We start from the raw sequence: 16,754 nt of genomic DNA, 5'->3' as shown, positions 1-16,754 counted from the left end.
CTTTGTAGTTTTTAAAAATACCTATTATGCTTTTCTTGGAATACATGAAATCCATGTATGCAGTATACTGGCCTGACAGACACAAGTGAGGCCTTATGAAGGTTCAGAAGTAGATCATTTCTCTTCACCCAGGGTGGACTCATAGTGTGCTATCTTCATTTGCCAGGGAGGCTGTGCTGTTTGCCATAATGAGACCCTAATGTGAATTTAAACGGTTCTTCAGCACTGTGTACACTTCTCTGCTAAACCCCTTTTCTCTGCCTCATTTGATTTAATGGGGCGTCCACAACGTCTCGGGAAGAGGAATCCGTCCAGTAGGCAAATTTCTCATTAGAGTGCATATATCAGTAAGACAATGCACTTCTGACAACACACACACACACACACACACACACACACATGTACATACACTGCAGTTACAGCTAGGATGTGAGTTTTTTTTCTGGGTAGCAGGCAGAGGGATAGCATGGCTAGCTGTCTTAAGATACCTTTTTATGGCTTTGCTTGGCTGATCGTGGTGAGTTGCTAAATAATGGAATTGTATGCAGTAGAATGGAAAAATGATACACTGCTTTTGCAATGTTGCTCTGGTTCACTGCATTTTGTGCTTTTGGCTGCCACCCATTTGTAAATGCCCGTAACTGTCTAATGTGAGACCAAAGGAAGTGACAGAGCGTTCTGCTGAATAGACTGAGAATGGTGAGAGCCTAAGTATCTCTGAGTAAAATGTGTGGCTGAGTAAAGTGGGTGAGTTTTCCCAACAGCAGAATCATGCCAAGACCACTCTGAAGCAGGTCTTTATTTTTTGGGTTCGTCCATTGTAAAAAGAAAAGACAGTCTTATTCATATATGGCATAATATATTGGCCTTCCTTATATACAGTAGACTTCCATTACATACACATTATAATCTCTGTGTTTTAGCTATATCTGAATGCATTTGTTTTAATACAGTGAGCCAAATTGGCTCTGATTCAGTCTATATTCACAGAATACAGTCCATGTGGGGGCTTCAAGGTTCAGCAGGCAACATGGGGATCAGGACTGGGGCGTGCAAAGGTAAAGGCTACTGGCGTCTATTAATCATGAGAGTCCATCTCCCCACAGAAATTGCAAATAGGAAAAATAAATACTGTAAATAAACATCTTTCTGTTGTCAAAGAAAAAAAATCTTTCCCTCAGTCCGGTCTGAAAAATGCCCCAGTTGTTTCACTTAAAGGTTAGAGATGTGATATTGTGATCCTTCATTTTGCACCAATTAGCTCACAGTTGTGTTCGCAGATATTGTGGCTGTTATCACAGGATGTTATGACTCCACGGTTATGCTTCATCTTCACTTTTTTTTCCCCTTCACAATTCTCCACTCTCCCACCGAACACCTCTCAAACATCCTAAAAATGGCCATGACCCAGGCACAGCTTTCACGGTGGTTCTCCAGCACTAGCATATTATCTCAGATCAATATCGGAGACGGTCCAGAGGCTGAAGGTCACGCCATGGGGATGGACACGGCTCCATTGGCTCTGCTGCGGCTGCGGGTGTGAATGCTGGACTCCGTGAGCTCTTCTCCATGCTCCTCGGACTTCTTGTCAGCGAGGGTGGCCAGGAAACGCAAAGTGACCGTATCCCACTCTTCAGGCAGCAGCAACAGCAGGAAGCCCACACAGATAATGCAGGTGGCAGCCAGGCGCACTACACTGAAGATCACCTCGTGTTTCAGCACATCGATAGCTGAAGAGAAGCAGAGAAAAAAGCAGAGGAAGATTCTTATTTGATTTTTCTTTTCTATTTTAAATGGTGCAGTGCATTCCTTGCCTCATATTCCTATTAGTGGCAAAATGTACCTGCTGCATCACTTGAGGTGGACAATTAAAAAAAGGACAATAAGAGTCCATTTTTTGATATACAGTCATGTGAAAAAAATTAGGACACCCCATGAAAACCTTTGCCTTTTTTGGACATTTGATTTTTACTTGAACAATATAGAGGTAAAGGTTATATAACTAAAGAAATTAAACTGTAGAATTGTCTTTTAAAAGCATTTATAATCATTTGCTTAAAAAAAAAAAAAAAAAAGCAAAACAGAAATGCTGTTTTCCTGCCGGGAAAGTTAAAGTTAAGACAACCCCAGATTTATTATTTCTTAAAATGCTTGATTAGGTCCAGGTGTACCACATCAGCTGCAGAGGATCACAACAGAGCCAGTCTTATTAAAAAACCTCAATACCCCATATATTAAAAGACTGAAAATACGCTGATCCTACTTTTGAAAGACTGAAGTCTGACACTTTGAAGACTAATAAATTTATTACTCACAGTTTTACAAAGAAAATCTTGCAGGGTCACTATTTTGAAGACTGTAACTAGATTTCTTTTTAGATTATTTCCCATCATGCTCCTGGTGGAAGTTTACAAGAGGAGAAATAATGGAGCAGAAGCAGCTGTGGAAGTGGCTGTTGACCACAACTGCCCTTATATGTGCAGTAGTTTGCTCAGGAAAAAATACCCAAATTAGCTGCTTTGGTGCTGGAGAGATCTGTCTGATTATTCACAATGTCCATGTCCCAATCTGCATGAGCCTAAACTGAAAACGTGTGCTAATATCAAACACAGTAGAACCATTAGATCAGAGTGTCAAGACGAGAAAATGATAGTTAGTTAGAGTAGCAACTTTAGCAAGACTGAAGACTGATTTTATTCTGAATTTTGTCTGTGACAGAGAAATTGCTTGAACAGTTGTTGGGGTCATCCTGGCAGTAGGATGGCAGTTTGGCTTGCTCTTGTTTGTTGATCATGGCAAGATCCAAGGAGCTTTCTGAGGCTATCAGAAAGAAGGCTGTAGATGTACATGAGTCTGGGAAGTGATTTAAGAGGACTCAGGACACTGTAAAATGTAGAATCATCAACAAGGTCTCCAACAATCCTAAAATGGCAATGCAGGAAGCACTTGTCACAGTAACATTTTCCTCACAAGAAACAAGTATTTCTATTAATTACATTAATTATGTACATGAATTAAAAAATGAATTATTTTATTAAGACTTTCTTTATTGTTACATGACCTTCATCTCTCAGTATTGTTAAAATAAAGATCAAATGTCTGATGTCTGAAAAATCATTTGACTGGTTTCCCTGTTTTGTCATATGGCTGCGTTTTTCCACATGACTGTAGTTTACTTTAGACTTCCCAAAATGGTCTTAGTCACCCAACAGCCACCCAATCTAAACCATTCTACAGTCTTCACCACAAGTCTTATTAAAGTGGAATTGGAATTTCTGTAAAATAATAACTACAATGAAACTCGTCACTTTAGTTGAGCCTGGATCACAACAGCTTTTCTGCAGTCGGCTAATGGCTGTAGTAAATTGGGTCCTTCAAGATGAATTTCAGCTCTACTGGCTCCCGCTGCTAAAAGACAGTCGCAACAGTTAAGGTGCAACAGGAGATTATACAAAGTCCCGACCAGCACTTCACATTCACAAAGTACTGCGATGCACCCAAGCAGTAAGTGGTTTGTAGTAGTGATCACGCACAGAGTGCTGTGCCACGCTCGCCCCCACCCCCCTCCCCAAAATGACTCGTGCTAGATTTTTGAAAAGCCAAGCTGAATTAACCCACTGACCTTGGCAGACTGCTTTAAAGACAAGTACCTTCATCAAGCATTTAGTGTTGCCTTGGCAACACCATCTTCTCTTTTAAGATGGGGGTATTGCAGCTTGTGAGGATACACACAGATGATCAGGTTTCTTCAGGGTGTCTTAAGGAGAGAGAGAAGCTGGGCAAGGCTGGATAATTTGCTGCGTAATAGCTTTGATGCTTTTAGCAATACATGGGGGTTAGGGGGGAAATGCTGATCACTTGAGACATTCTGTTCAGGAGTGTATGTGTGTGTGTGTGTGTGTGTGTGTGTGTGTGTGTGTGAGTTTGAGTGTGAGAGAGTGTGCGCGAGAGAGAGAAAGAGTGACAAGACAAGAGAATAGACTATATGGGTTTGATAAATTGGATTGGTAATTTCCATTAAAAGGAGATGCAACACATTTGCTGGCCACTGTACTATATATAAAATATACAGCTATATATAAATATACACCATGTGTTCAAATGTCTGTGAATAGCCATCCTAATAAATGCATTCAGCTACTTTAAATTGGACCCATTGCAAATGCACTCATACAATTTGTCTAGTCCCTGTAGAGAAGTACTGCCAATAGAATAGGACTCTCTGAAGCAGATAAACATAAAGATCCTCACAGCAATGCCCCTGGACAGTAGAGGCAGTTATTTCAACAAAAGCAGGAAAACCCTTTTTAATACCCTTAAAAAAACAGTAAGCTTACATACCTGCATTGCCTGGAACACTGAGTAAGGTCCCGATAGATATGAGGATGGGGTAGGTGAGAACCACACCTACATTGACCAGAATGTTGAATACTGTAAAAGCACAGAAAATGAGAGACTGTATAATATACATACTTTTCATCTTATGATCAATGTAACTTTACAGAGGAGGCATGACATCATTTAAAATGGCAATGGAAGTTGATATAAAACAAATTTGTTAAACATAATTTTGGACTATATCTCTTACAGTCCATTGATCATGAAATTGTGATGCTGTTACATAGAATATATTACAAAAACACATTTTAAAGGTTTTGTTCTGACAGCTACAACATACATATGATATTATGTCCTTATTCAATATCTGCTGCCCTTAGTGCTCCACTTTAGCTTTAAACGACAGTAAACAATCTCTTACAACAATCTCTTACTACCGGGATTTACGCCTGCTGACACATCGCATATAGGATAGCTGAAGTGATGAAATGCTACTTCAGAGTGTAACCTGATGATTAAAACCCAAGATCTCTCTCTTTCTAAGCATTAAGTGCCTTTGTCAGCATTCCCGAAAGTTTACTCCAGTGTTGTATCTGCAGGAAATACAATATGTGGGCCAGTGATGAAGCTATATGCTTCAAATTATGTGTTGATGCTATTACACACAGATTTGCTCTGGCATTTCAGCGTGAAGCGTGACCGGTGCACTCACCAAGCCACAGGCCGGCCACTCCGCACAAATAGCCCCAGGGCAGCGAGGAGAGGGAGCCCCAGTGCTCTACTTTAGTAAAGTAGAGGATGAGGGGCACGCAGGAGATGAAGATCAGGTTGAAGAAGCCCATGGTGGAGAAAAAGTGGGCGACCTCTCCTAGGTTGGCACTGCCCAGGAACATCTTAAACAGCACCTGGAAGTGGAAAGATGATGTTGACAACTGGTAACAGGAATCGAATCGAATCTATTCTGCAGAAAACCTAACTGCACTCACCTTGTAGAGTGCAGATGTGGAGGCGGAGCCTACTGCCAAAGCCACACCTATGATAGAGTCTCCATGGAAACCATCAGCATAGGCCATCATGACGATGCCTGTGATGGCCATAATGGCAGCTACAATCTGAGGATTTAAAACAGGCATATAGGAGAAGAAAGTTCTCTACAATTCCTTATGCATGACAGTCTGAAAAACTCATTATTAAAGAAAAATAGTATGACATATATTTTTGTAGGCACCTGCAGTACATCTTCATCTTCATTTCATAAATACAGTTGTACCACATCTTCAGAAACATTTGATCTAGTTTCTTCATTCTGCTTCTGGGGACTCACAGTTTCACTCCAACCACACCTGATACACCTGATACAGCTCATGTAAATTAGTCCCTTTGTGAGCAGGATCAGGTGTATTAAAAGAGGGAACAGTTGAAACTGTCCAGGGCAGCGAGTCCGCAGAAGCAGAATAAAGAAGTGTGGACACTAAGCCTAATATAAATGAATGAAGCAAACACAGCGTGTTGCAAAGGTGACCCTCTACTTACAGTTTAATGTAATTGGTAAACTGCGCTGAGTCAAGACACCTCATGATCTTCTTAAATGTTGCTTAGGTAAACACTGGCGAGTCTTGTTTTCAAAGCGATGTTCATTTGTGATTATTTTAAAATGTCTATAATGCATCTCTAAATGTTTGTTATTACGCTTATGATACACTATACATCCAAATGTTTGACACAAATGTGCAAGAGAAGTATAGTCAATAGAAAAGGACTCTAAGAAGCAGATAAACATGAACCTACTCGCATTATGCCTAATGACAGATGTGGGCAAGAGGGGTATAGAGCCCCCAGCATTGAGCTGTGGGGTAGTGGAACTGTGTTCTCTGAAATGATGGTGCTCTATCTAATACTTTTGGGATCATTTGCAGATGAGATAGGATAGTGATCATCCAATATCCTGACTACACTCTTGGTACTGAATGCAATCAAATCCTCACAGCAATGTTCCAACATCTAGTAGAAAGCATCCCAGGATAGTAGAGGCAGTTACTACAACAAAATAGGATAAACTAAATACACCTGATTTCGGAAGAAACAATGAATGAGCAGGTGTCCCAATACTTATACCAATGTCCATACAGTGCACATTAGATACAGATGCAGATGGTAAAGATACAGACCCGTACACCCATGAAGCGATCTTTGAGGACGATCCAGGACAGGAGGAAGACGAAGGCCTTGTGGCAGCAGTAGAGTGCTGAAACATCTGTAGCTGTGAGTTTTCTCAGAGCTAGGAGGTATAGATAATTAGTTAGTGTCCACAAGATGGAAAAAGGTGCTGTCCTCTTCAGAAACAGCTTTAGAGTCATCCCATCTTCCCCAAAGAGTCGGCTGCACTCCCTACAAAGAGAAACACGAAAGAGACAAAGTTCAGTTTCAGACGTTTATATAACATAGACTTTACTGGTTCTCGAATGGTGAAAGCTAGCATGTGTTTCCTCAGAGTCACATTGAGCACAGACTATTTTTATTCTTCTGCTAATAAAATGTCAATGAACAATTGAATGCCTCTTGGAGAAGAAGGCTAACTGCAAGTCCTGTTACATCAGTATCTTAGAGGGATTCCAGTCTAAGAGTGATGTTCATGCAGCTCTTAAGCCCATCACTCTAGAGCAAATGCCCAGAAGCTGATTAATCCTGGCCTCAAGCTGGGCTGAGAGGCTAGTAAACCATTGAGCTTCTATATAACAATACTTCGGACGGTAGGACATAGGAGTAAGGCTTCTCCTATTGGCTCTAAAAGAGGTCAGCTCTCTTAAGAAATCTTTGTTGTATTTTACAATTATAGTTCATATAAAAACTGTACACACAGCGGGAGCTGGGTGTCAATGGCAGAACACAAAAAGGGCACACTAGATTTCCTTCTGCTAGACACCTGAAGGTGCCACCTGTGTCTGGATGGTGGACAAGGAACCTGTGGGAGCTGCTTGTGCTTGTCGGTGATCAAACAATCAAAACTGCCCCAACACTTAACAGCTTGGCCAGAATGGCCTAAATGGCAGGTAAATTGTTCAAACTAGAGAGCCTTTTTATAGGGCAGTGGGGGAAGACCCAGTGTCTAATCAGAGCACATCTGTAATGATTTACATATCTGCCTGAGACATAACTGCATGCCTCTGTATTTAAGGGGTTAAAAAATAAGGGACTTTAAACTTCGGACTTTAAAGGGACTTAAACTTCACAGTGTACTAATGAAGGTCTGGCTCCTACATCTACTTCAATGCTGCACCTAATGCAGAATCATCCAAAAACATACCTATATAGTGGCTAGGCAGGGTATCATTGGTATATATTGTGCAAAGCAAGGGGGAACAAGCGCATCCCCATTAGGCCCCACAACATCTTGTACCAGAGAGGAATATGAATTATTAACCCAGACCAACTGTTGCTTATTAATAAGAAAAGAACAATGGAAGTAGCTTGATGCATTTGGGAAAGCAAAATGTCTGGTTGTATTGTGTTTAATGCTTTAGAAAGGTCTATAAATAATACTCTAAATCTAAATGCTTAAGTATATGAAGGTGTGTGAGGGTGTTTGAGGACAGCCACAGCATCCTTCAGGAGAAATAATTCTCTCCAATGACTTCATTAAAACATTAATCAGTGCCACAGGCCGAAAATCGCCACACTCCCTGGGCGATGTCTTCTTAGGGAGTTTAATAATGTGTGAAGTCTCCCAGACTGTTGGGACCATATGCGTGTCCGGTTATTTATAAAAGACAGGCTACCACACTGGGGCTAACTCTTCAGTACAAAATTTTAAAAGAAAGGCTTTAATCCCATCCAGTCCTGTTGTTTTAATGCATATGGATATCTCAAAAGGCAGAAGCCACTGACTACTGACTTCAGTTCTCCACATCTTTCTGAACTCCCCAATGTTTCAAACCTAGGGTGCTTGATTCATTTGCATATGGCAGTTCATTCATGGTAATGAATGTCTTGCAATGATTGCCAGCCATATTTCTTGTGGTTTACTGCATGTGTGTCTGTAGCTTCCTTTAGTTTATTTCTAGATTCTCTGTTTATTTCTGCAATCCTGCGATGTCCCTATTTATAAAAGTCCATTATATGCTCAATGTCTTCCGTTATGTGTGTTTTGTTATTGTGAGTTTTTCTAAGGATGATGGACTGTCCACAAACATCTATATAGTTTGTTATTAATGTGAACATTTCCTCCAGTGTTCCTTTCTTCAGAAACACAGTGGCACTAATGGGTAGCACAATGGCCACACAGGAAATTCCCTGTTCAGACAGGGACGCCACTGATATGTAAACATTTACAGTAACTGTTATGGCTGTTATGATTTAGCTATATCATGGCTGTGTGGAACTAAGCCTCTTCTTACATTCACTGTACTTCAGGAGAAGACTGTAGTATGAAAATATGCAAAATAAGTCATTATTGGTTAGTACAGAGTTTCATGTAACACTAATAGGCAAGTCACCTAATCAACGATAGGATAATAATTTATAAGGATGACCCAATGTCACCATTTCTTTTCTTGGATCTTGAATATCAGCCAATACCTACATACATTTCCTAAACAAGAACAGCTCAGCTTTAGAATGAATTATACTTATTGAAACTCTTCTTTTACGATGATCATCTAAAAGTAGGCTATCATGCTTTGCTTAACCCAAACACTCTACTGATAACCACGGGATGAAACACACAGCTAACAGCATTACATTCTCACACAGTGTGAGTGTGGGCTGTCATGTTAAATTACTAGAACATTCTATGCAGCATTTTGTGCCAACACCAGCCCAATACAATATCAGCTCAGAACTGCCAATCTGGTGCAGCCCGAATCTGCTGTTACTTCATACCTCACTCCCTAAATCTAGTGCAGTTCCATTAAACTGCAAGATACCCAACCCCCCCCCAAACCCCCCAGCCCCCCAAAAAAGTCTTCCCGAGCTCACCTGAATTTCTGAATGGGTGTCTGCTTCTCTCTGGTGATGGCCACGTGGCCGGAGTAGTAGAGAGGAAAGAAGAGGATGTTCCAGTTGGTGCTGAACCAGGAGATGAAGAAAGGGCAGGAAAAAGACTTAAAGGTGCGCTGGACCAGCTGAGTAGTTCCCACCCATGACGAGGACACACACAGGACCACCAGCAGCCCGCCCAGCACCTTCAGAACTACACTGATGCACGTCTGAAAAGGGGTTGCCTCTCCACTTTCTTCGCTGGCTGGAGTCTCGGCATGGGAGTCCGAGCCTTCATCTCCTACAACAGATTATACAGTGTCACTGAGTAAAGCGGCATTAGCCACTACACTGCTGTTCAAAAGTCAGGAATCGCCCCATTACAGTCTTGTCGGCTTGTTACTTCCTATACAATGATAATACAGTGTAGATTTAAATATTATATATTAGACAACAAAAGGCAGTTTTACTTCAAGTGTTTTAGGCTCGAATGTTAGAAAATAAGTGAAATGATAACTAATAATCTTGCCATTGAAATTGAAAACTAAAATTATGTTTATTAGCAAAATATACAAACTTCTAGCTATTTGCAATAACCCTTTTCATGACAAGTGCCTTTAGTAGTTAGTAGAGCACCCTTTTGCTGTTACGACCTGCTGCAAATGTGATGCATTGCCACCCGCTTCTGGCTGCCATCTTGAGGAATCTTTGCCCATTTCTCATGGGCATTGGCCTCCAATTCACTAATATTTTGGGGAACCATGGGGTTCAACTCAGGCAACTGTGACAGCCAGTCCAGAATCTTCCAGGACGACTTTTGAAACCAAGCCTTGGTAGACTTTAAGGTATGATTTGGATCATTTTCCTGTTCGAAAGTCCAATGACGACCAAGCTTCAGCTTTCTGAAACTCGATTGAGTTCATCTTGCCTTCCTGTAGGTTTCCAGTGCCAAAGGAAGCTAAGTAGCCCCAGAGCATCACTGAGCCACTGCCATGCTTCAGGGGGTTCTTTTTAGAATATGCTTTTTAGAATATTTCTTCTCCACACATACCTCTGGTCCATAGGCCCGAAAAGGTCCAGTTTGTTGTTGTATCTCTCCACAGAAAATAATCACAAAACGTCTGTCTCTCATTTATATGGTTTCAGGGAGCAAATTGGAGAAAACCTTTGTGTTGTGCTTTGGGTCATTAGAGGTGTATGGGCATGGAGACCTTCCGCATTTAGATTGCTTACTTTTTCTGCCAAGTCCAGGTAGTGTAGCCAGTTTTCCTTAACTTTGAGCTTCCAACTGTATCCTTTCCTTTGGACAAATCTCTTGACTTTTCTAATATGCAGTCAAAAGTCACAGTCAGAAAACCTATAGCCAGACCATGCATTTAATGTGTTTTATCTCAAGCACATCTGGTGCAACTGGGAAAGCCTTTGGGCCACCTGATGTGCAAATGTGTGCTCTTCTGAGGTATTCTATTCAGAGGGTTGAATAGTTCTGAGACTGCAGTGGTCATTGAAAAAGTGTCATTTTATGTTGAATTTGGAGAAAGCATGCGCTCTATTAGTTGTGTTGAGTTATTTAAATTGTTGTTTGATTGGGTTATTGCAGACCGCTGAAAGTTTGTAAAATTTGCAATGGGGTTTGAAACATTTCGATTGCTGAGCTGCACTGCTCTCTTATATGGATGAATGCTGGTATAAAATCGACGATGGCTGGGTGAATATCTTTCTTTAACCTACTTTTACTAATTTGAAACCCTGAAGGTTCCTAGGGACTAGTATTAAACTACAGTTTAATGTATTAAACAGATTTTTTTTATTTTTGATGTATGTTAGATTTTGACATATAAGATTAGGAGCTCCAGTGAGCATTTTCAAATCTTCTGCTTGTGTCCCTGAGGGAAGGATATATTGATCAACAGCTCGTAGTGTCAGTTACCTGCAGGTGGAGCACTAATGGCGGCTATCATTTATAAAAAAAATAGCCTACGTCGCATAGTCCAGGCTTATGTCAAAAATAGCTCCAGGGGGTCATGGAGAAGCTGCCATATCGACATGGCACACATAGTCGGACGCCACTGAAACCTGACACCAAAATGACCTGTGATCTGTTTAACAGTCATACCGTAAATGTCAGCTTAATCAGGTCACATTCTGCTAGTCTACCTACTTCGCCACTGCCATCTGTGTTTCTTCATTCTGGGCTAAGGGACTGTGAACCAAGCTGACCCACCACAAGGACCAAGACCCAAACAATGCAAGGTCTGGGCCTCCTGTGTGCAACCCAGTTGTTTGGACCTAACAAACGACCACAATGGCAGAGAGTTGACAGACTGAATTATTCTAAGTTAAACTAAAAGCTAAGCAAATGTGCACTTCTTGCTTGTGACAGTAGATTGAATTGATTGGCTATCTTTCGAAACTGCCAGTGCTGAGAAATATCGCGTGAATTCTTTTGAGACATGGCATTATTGCTGAATAGCACCTCAAATGCAATATGTTTCTGTACAAAACTGCAGTGTGGAGAGTGAGAATGTGGGTAGAACAGCCTCAGGCCATTCTAGTGTACACTTTTTTTTTTACTTAACCTGAAATGCCTAATGGGCTGGCTTTTAAATGCGTCAGGGTTTAGGCTGCTAGCATAGAGTTCTTCAATATCTGTCCCCAAAGCACAAAGCATCTGTGGCAGCAGTGGCAGCTTCAGAGGTGATGAGAGATTGAACAGAGGGGAAGAGTGCTAGTATCAGAGAGCCAAGATCCGTTATGCAGTAGACACAGAGTGATCAATTTACACCAGGCCAGGAATAAAAGATGACATGCGCTAGCCCATCACTGCTAACTTGCAGGGCGCTTGGTCAGCACACACACATACACACTCACACACACACACAATGTTTGTGGCTTTTTGCTTTCAAGCCATAAATCCTTTTACTAACTGAAACACAGTTTGGGAGTCTTTGTAAGGTCAGTGTTAGGTCAATTTTAATTGTCCACAATGTTTGACTTCATTTATTGTGCTTTTATCAAATTAAACACAATATTTTTAAATGCACTGTATTCGGCTGTTAATTATGACTATTGTTATAGAGCAGGGCTGCGTTGTCTATTCTAAAGTAGCTAACATTCTGCTCACCAAGGGAAATCTCGCGTGCTGTAATTCTAGAGAAACCAGTTGCTAGAGGCACTGACAGGCTTTCTCTCTTCACTGTTCAAAATGCTGGAGGATTACATTCTTCAACAACTCGTCAATGTCCTTGAGTCCTTCCACATGAGGTAGACAAGAGGCTGACCTTGATCATGCAGTGATGGCCAAGCCATGTGACTGTCAATTCAATTCAACTTCATCTTTTTAGGGGGAACTGGACTGAATCTACGCTGACCTGATATCATATAAACATAAGACATTTCAGAACCCTTCTTACAATGTGTTTTACATAGTGATATGGTCATAGACCAAATCTAATTGCAAAGCTACTACTCAAGGACCAGGCAACATATTCATACCAATGTAATAACTTTCTGTTATGTAGCTTTTGGAGGCATTCAAGTCCAAAGGTATCTGTTTCCATTCACCACTGCTGTGAATAATTCTGATCTTAACAATAAAAATGGCATCAGCACATGTGTATTAGATGCTTAAAAAAAATCGTCTGTCAGTCTTAACACTCTTCGACACCATGTTACTCTACCCCATCTCCGTCCGTCCCATTAGAATGACATAGTCGAAGCTGATAAGCACCCTGAATCGCTGTGGGCAATATAAAACTATATAAGATATAAAAACTATATAAAAATGCCTATCCAAGATGGAGAGAATAATGTGAAGGAGATGAAGTTGGACGCAGAATTAGCGATGTTACAGTGTCTGTAAAGGCTGTAAATCTGTATGATTCACTGAACTGTTTGAGATGAATGCTTATCACTTAGAGAGCTGAGTACAGTAAAGCTTTGGCTAAACCTCCTTCAGAGAAATATCTGGAAAACATGCTCAACAGCAGCTAATAATGACAAAAAGCTAACACAGGTAGTGACTGATAAGGCCATGGGAACACGATACAGAACTATCGGAATGCAAATACACACAAATAAACTAGATGTTGTAGAGATCAATTCCACACATCAGGATAAAATGCCAACACCATCATACCCCTCAGACGCAAGGGGTCTTGATGCAGGCTCTGGTCAAAAATCACGGCTGGGAATGAAGATGGATCAAAAGGGAAACAATGGTTCTAGTGCTACGTTCACTGCCTCTAGAACCGCTAGAAGTCACAAATCTTCACTAATGCTCCTTTAATTAAGAAGACATCTAATGTAGTTCTTTATAGAGCATGAATGACCTGGATGGTTGATTATAATAAATGAATGAGAGATTATCTCTGGTAAAGTCATGATCAATGACTGTCCTATGCATTGCAGTGCAATAAAACAAAAGCTGCTTTTTTCATTTCCCCTTTTTACAAAGCTTTGTGTTTCAGGTATCTGATTTTGTAGTCCCTCCAATCCTTCAGTTCCCCCTATGAATTCCATATTATGTTACATCAAACGCACATAAGTGCAACTGAGCTAACAGTTTGGTATTTCCAGCAAACTTACTGCATGTGACAGTTATGACATATTTCACACTGAGAGGGGAAGTGCCTGTTCACCCACACAGACCGCTCTGTTCTGAGGTTTTGCACTAGGGAAAGATAACTTACAGAAAAGTAACTATTTTCAGTGCAGACCACACACCAGGTACACCATGTCTTCTCAGATTACCCCAGTAAAGTCCCGGCCAAGACATCTAATGCAGGTCCATTAGTACAGCACTGATGATGATGATGAATGATGCATTCAATCTGTTCTGACTTAATTCATTCTCTGCTGAGACAGAAAAGGAGAAACACTGAATTCACAGTGCAAACTGATTTCCCATGAAACCTCTCAACTCCCTGTAATCACCACAGCGCCAACCGTTGCTGCAAAGCTCATCATCCAAGTTTGGCTGGCTGGTGTGCCCAAACTTCTGCACAACGTTTGTGGTGGGTCAAGGGCCAGAAATACAAAATGCAATTTATAAATAAAGAAAAAAATCTACTACATGACATTAAACAACACATTTGCTACTTAAATAATTGCAAAATGGCATTTTAAGGCATTGGGAGTCTTGCCAAGGACTGATTACTGATCTTGTGTGGAATGCTTGTGGGGAAATTAATGCCAGTCTGTTGTGTGAAGGGTGGTGGTAGGGTACTCATTATGCTATACCAAATACACTATATGTCCAGATGTTTGTGGACTCTCCTTATAATGAAAGCATTCATCTACTTTAAGTTGCACCCATTGCTGACACAGATGTGCAAAATGCACACGCAGCTTGTCTAGTCCCTGTAGTGAAGTACTGCCAATAGAACAGAACTTTCTGAAGCAGATAAACATGAATCTATTGGCACCATGCCTAATGCCAGACGTGGGCTAGAGGGGTATAAAGCCCCTCAGCATTAAGCCGTGGAGCAGTGGACCTGTGTTCCCTGGAATGATGGTGGTCTGTCCAATACTTTTCGGATGAGTTGGGGAGTTGGGGATGAGGTGGGGTGATCATCCAACATCCTGACCTCACTAACGCTCTTGTCACTGGATGCAATCAAATCCTGACAGCAATGCTTCAAAATCTAGCAAAAAGCCTTTCATGAACAATAGAGACAGTTACTCCAACAAAAGCAGGATGAGCAGAAAAAAACAATGACTGAGCAGGTGTTCCAGCACTTTTGTCCATATAGTGTGCATATCTGTTCATTGCCCACTGCATCACAACTCTTAACCAAGGCTGCAAATGAAAAATTTGGAAATCTACTATTTAGTAACTACTATACATTGAATTTAATTGAAGTATGGATCCACAAGCAAGACATTTTTCTTTAAAACATTCTTAAAAAGCACTGGGGAATCAACAGTGTGACGGGGTTAAAAACTGGTCTGCATTACTGCCACCACAATGATAAACGTTCTGTTGCAGGCATTTGGGATGTCTGCATCATGAGGCCTAATTTTTCGATTATGATTACCAAATGATGTGGGGGGTGAATGATGTAGCTTATAATATTATCATTGCAGTATTTAGGCACATTTTATTATATAAAATGTCATATTTTGACACACATGCACTAGTATAAATGCTCTCCATAACTCATCAGAATTTGCTGCACTCCATCCAGTTACAGCACTAATTATTGTTTTTTGTAATGAAATGTTGTTGTTATTTAACATAGACAAGCATATTCATTTCTTTATGCAGGGCTGCAACAAATTATTATTGGATTATAAATCACTCAATTACTAAACAATTCTTAGTGCTATGTAGCTATCAACTTTTATATTTAGCTTGAGGTTGTTTTATCCATTTGCTAACTCACAATGAAGACGAAGAAGGTTAATTATTAGAGCGGCAGTAAAACTGTATCCCACACTGTTATGGTTATACTTTGGCAATTAATCTGTTCCTCAGTGAGCTCTTGGATCACATCTTTCAGCAGTTCACACGTAGCAACCGAGCCGGCACAAAGCAATCACAGATTTGCCTCTGATCTGAGGTTTTTGAGGTTCCAAAAACAGTCAGCGACTCAAAAATGGGGGGTTAAATTGTGTAGTGTGAATCTGGCATTAGTCGACAAAGGCAATCAGTCATTGCACCCCTAGTATCAGAGTACAAAATTGATCACAATATAATAATAACTGATACAAATATATGGGCGCTGCAAGGACTACTCCCTTCGTTCGTATTCCTCCAAACCAAACAGCCTCTCAGAACTGAAGAACTCAAGAACTGCAAAAGTTTGAACCACAGTAGCTCAACCACAAGTTTCAAACTCATTCTAAGCCGGAGTGCAGCTAATTCAGACGAGCAACCCTTGAATTCTAAACTTCTGTAAGGACAGATTATACATACAGTCATCTTTCCTTTCCCGAATAATCCCCCAGAGATCACTCAGCTCTTTAGCATATTATTATATTAGCTGTTGTACACCACATCTGTCAGTGACTAAGTGGCTCTATCTTAATTATGTGTGTTAAGTAACCAACAGGCATGCATAAAGAGGTTGAAATCAACCCTCACATTTGCTAGCAATGCATGTACCATGAGGATGAGATGCTGGATGCACTTACAGCTTAGTCATATTTCATAAATAGAAGCTGGAGATGCTTTCACTCATGCTTGACATCAAAGAATGTCACTTATTTATTGATGAAGACCGCTCGTCCTGAAGTCTTGGGATGGCTCTGTTGCCACTGAACGCATCTTGACCACTTTCTACTGCTTGTGTCAGGTCTGGATTGGCAATGTGTAAAACTAGCAGCATTGAGAAGCAACATAGCAGAATTGTATTTGAACTGGAAATGTGTTCGTATAGCCTAGCAAAACTCACTGGGGACACACAGGGACACAAGGAAGGAAGAAGACACACATGCTA

General features: G+C 40.8%; 1 protein-coding gene across 2 annotated transcripts in view; it reads right to left on the bottom strand.

Annotated features, from left to right (window-relative positions):
* Nucleotides 1-782: 782 nt before the first annotated feature.
* The window catches only part of slc35f4 (solute carrier family 35 member F4), a 30,269-nt gene continuing 14,297 nt past the window's right edge, over nucleotides 783-16,754 (bottom strand). For both annotated transcript variants that reach the window (XM_072689542.1, XM_072689544.1), the window contains exons 2-7: nucleotides 9,313-9,613; nucleotides 6,507-6,726; nucleotides 5,325-5,450; nucleotides 5,051-5,243; nucleotides 4,342-4,431; nucleotides 783-1,730 (exon numbers count right to left, since the gene is read on the bottom strand). In XM_072689542.1, coding sequence (XP_072545643.1) covers nucleotides 1,489-1,730; nucleotides 4,342-4,431; nucleotides 5,051-5,243; nucleotides 5,325-5,450; nucleotides 6,507-6,726; nucleotides 9,313-9,613 — 1,172 coding nt within the window. In that variant the 3' untranslated portion in view covers nucleotides 783-1,488. The remainder of the gene's footprint in view (nucleotides 1,731-4,341; nucleotides 4,432-5,050; nucleotides 5,244-5,324; nucleotides 5,451-6,506; nucleotides 6,727-9,312; nucleotides 9,614-16,754) is intronic.

The sequence above is a fragment of the Salminus brasiliensis genome, chromosome 10 (assembly GCF_030463535.1).
Source record: "Salminus brasiliensis chromosome 10, fSalBra1.hap2, whole genome shotgun sequence".
NCBI classification, from domain to species: domain Eukaryota; kingdom Metazoa; phylum Chordata; class Actinopteri; order Characiformes; family Bryconidae; genus Salminus; species Salminus brasiliensis.
This window is presented reverse-complemented; position numbering and strand designations above follow the sequence as displayed.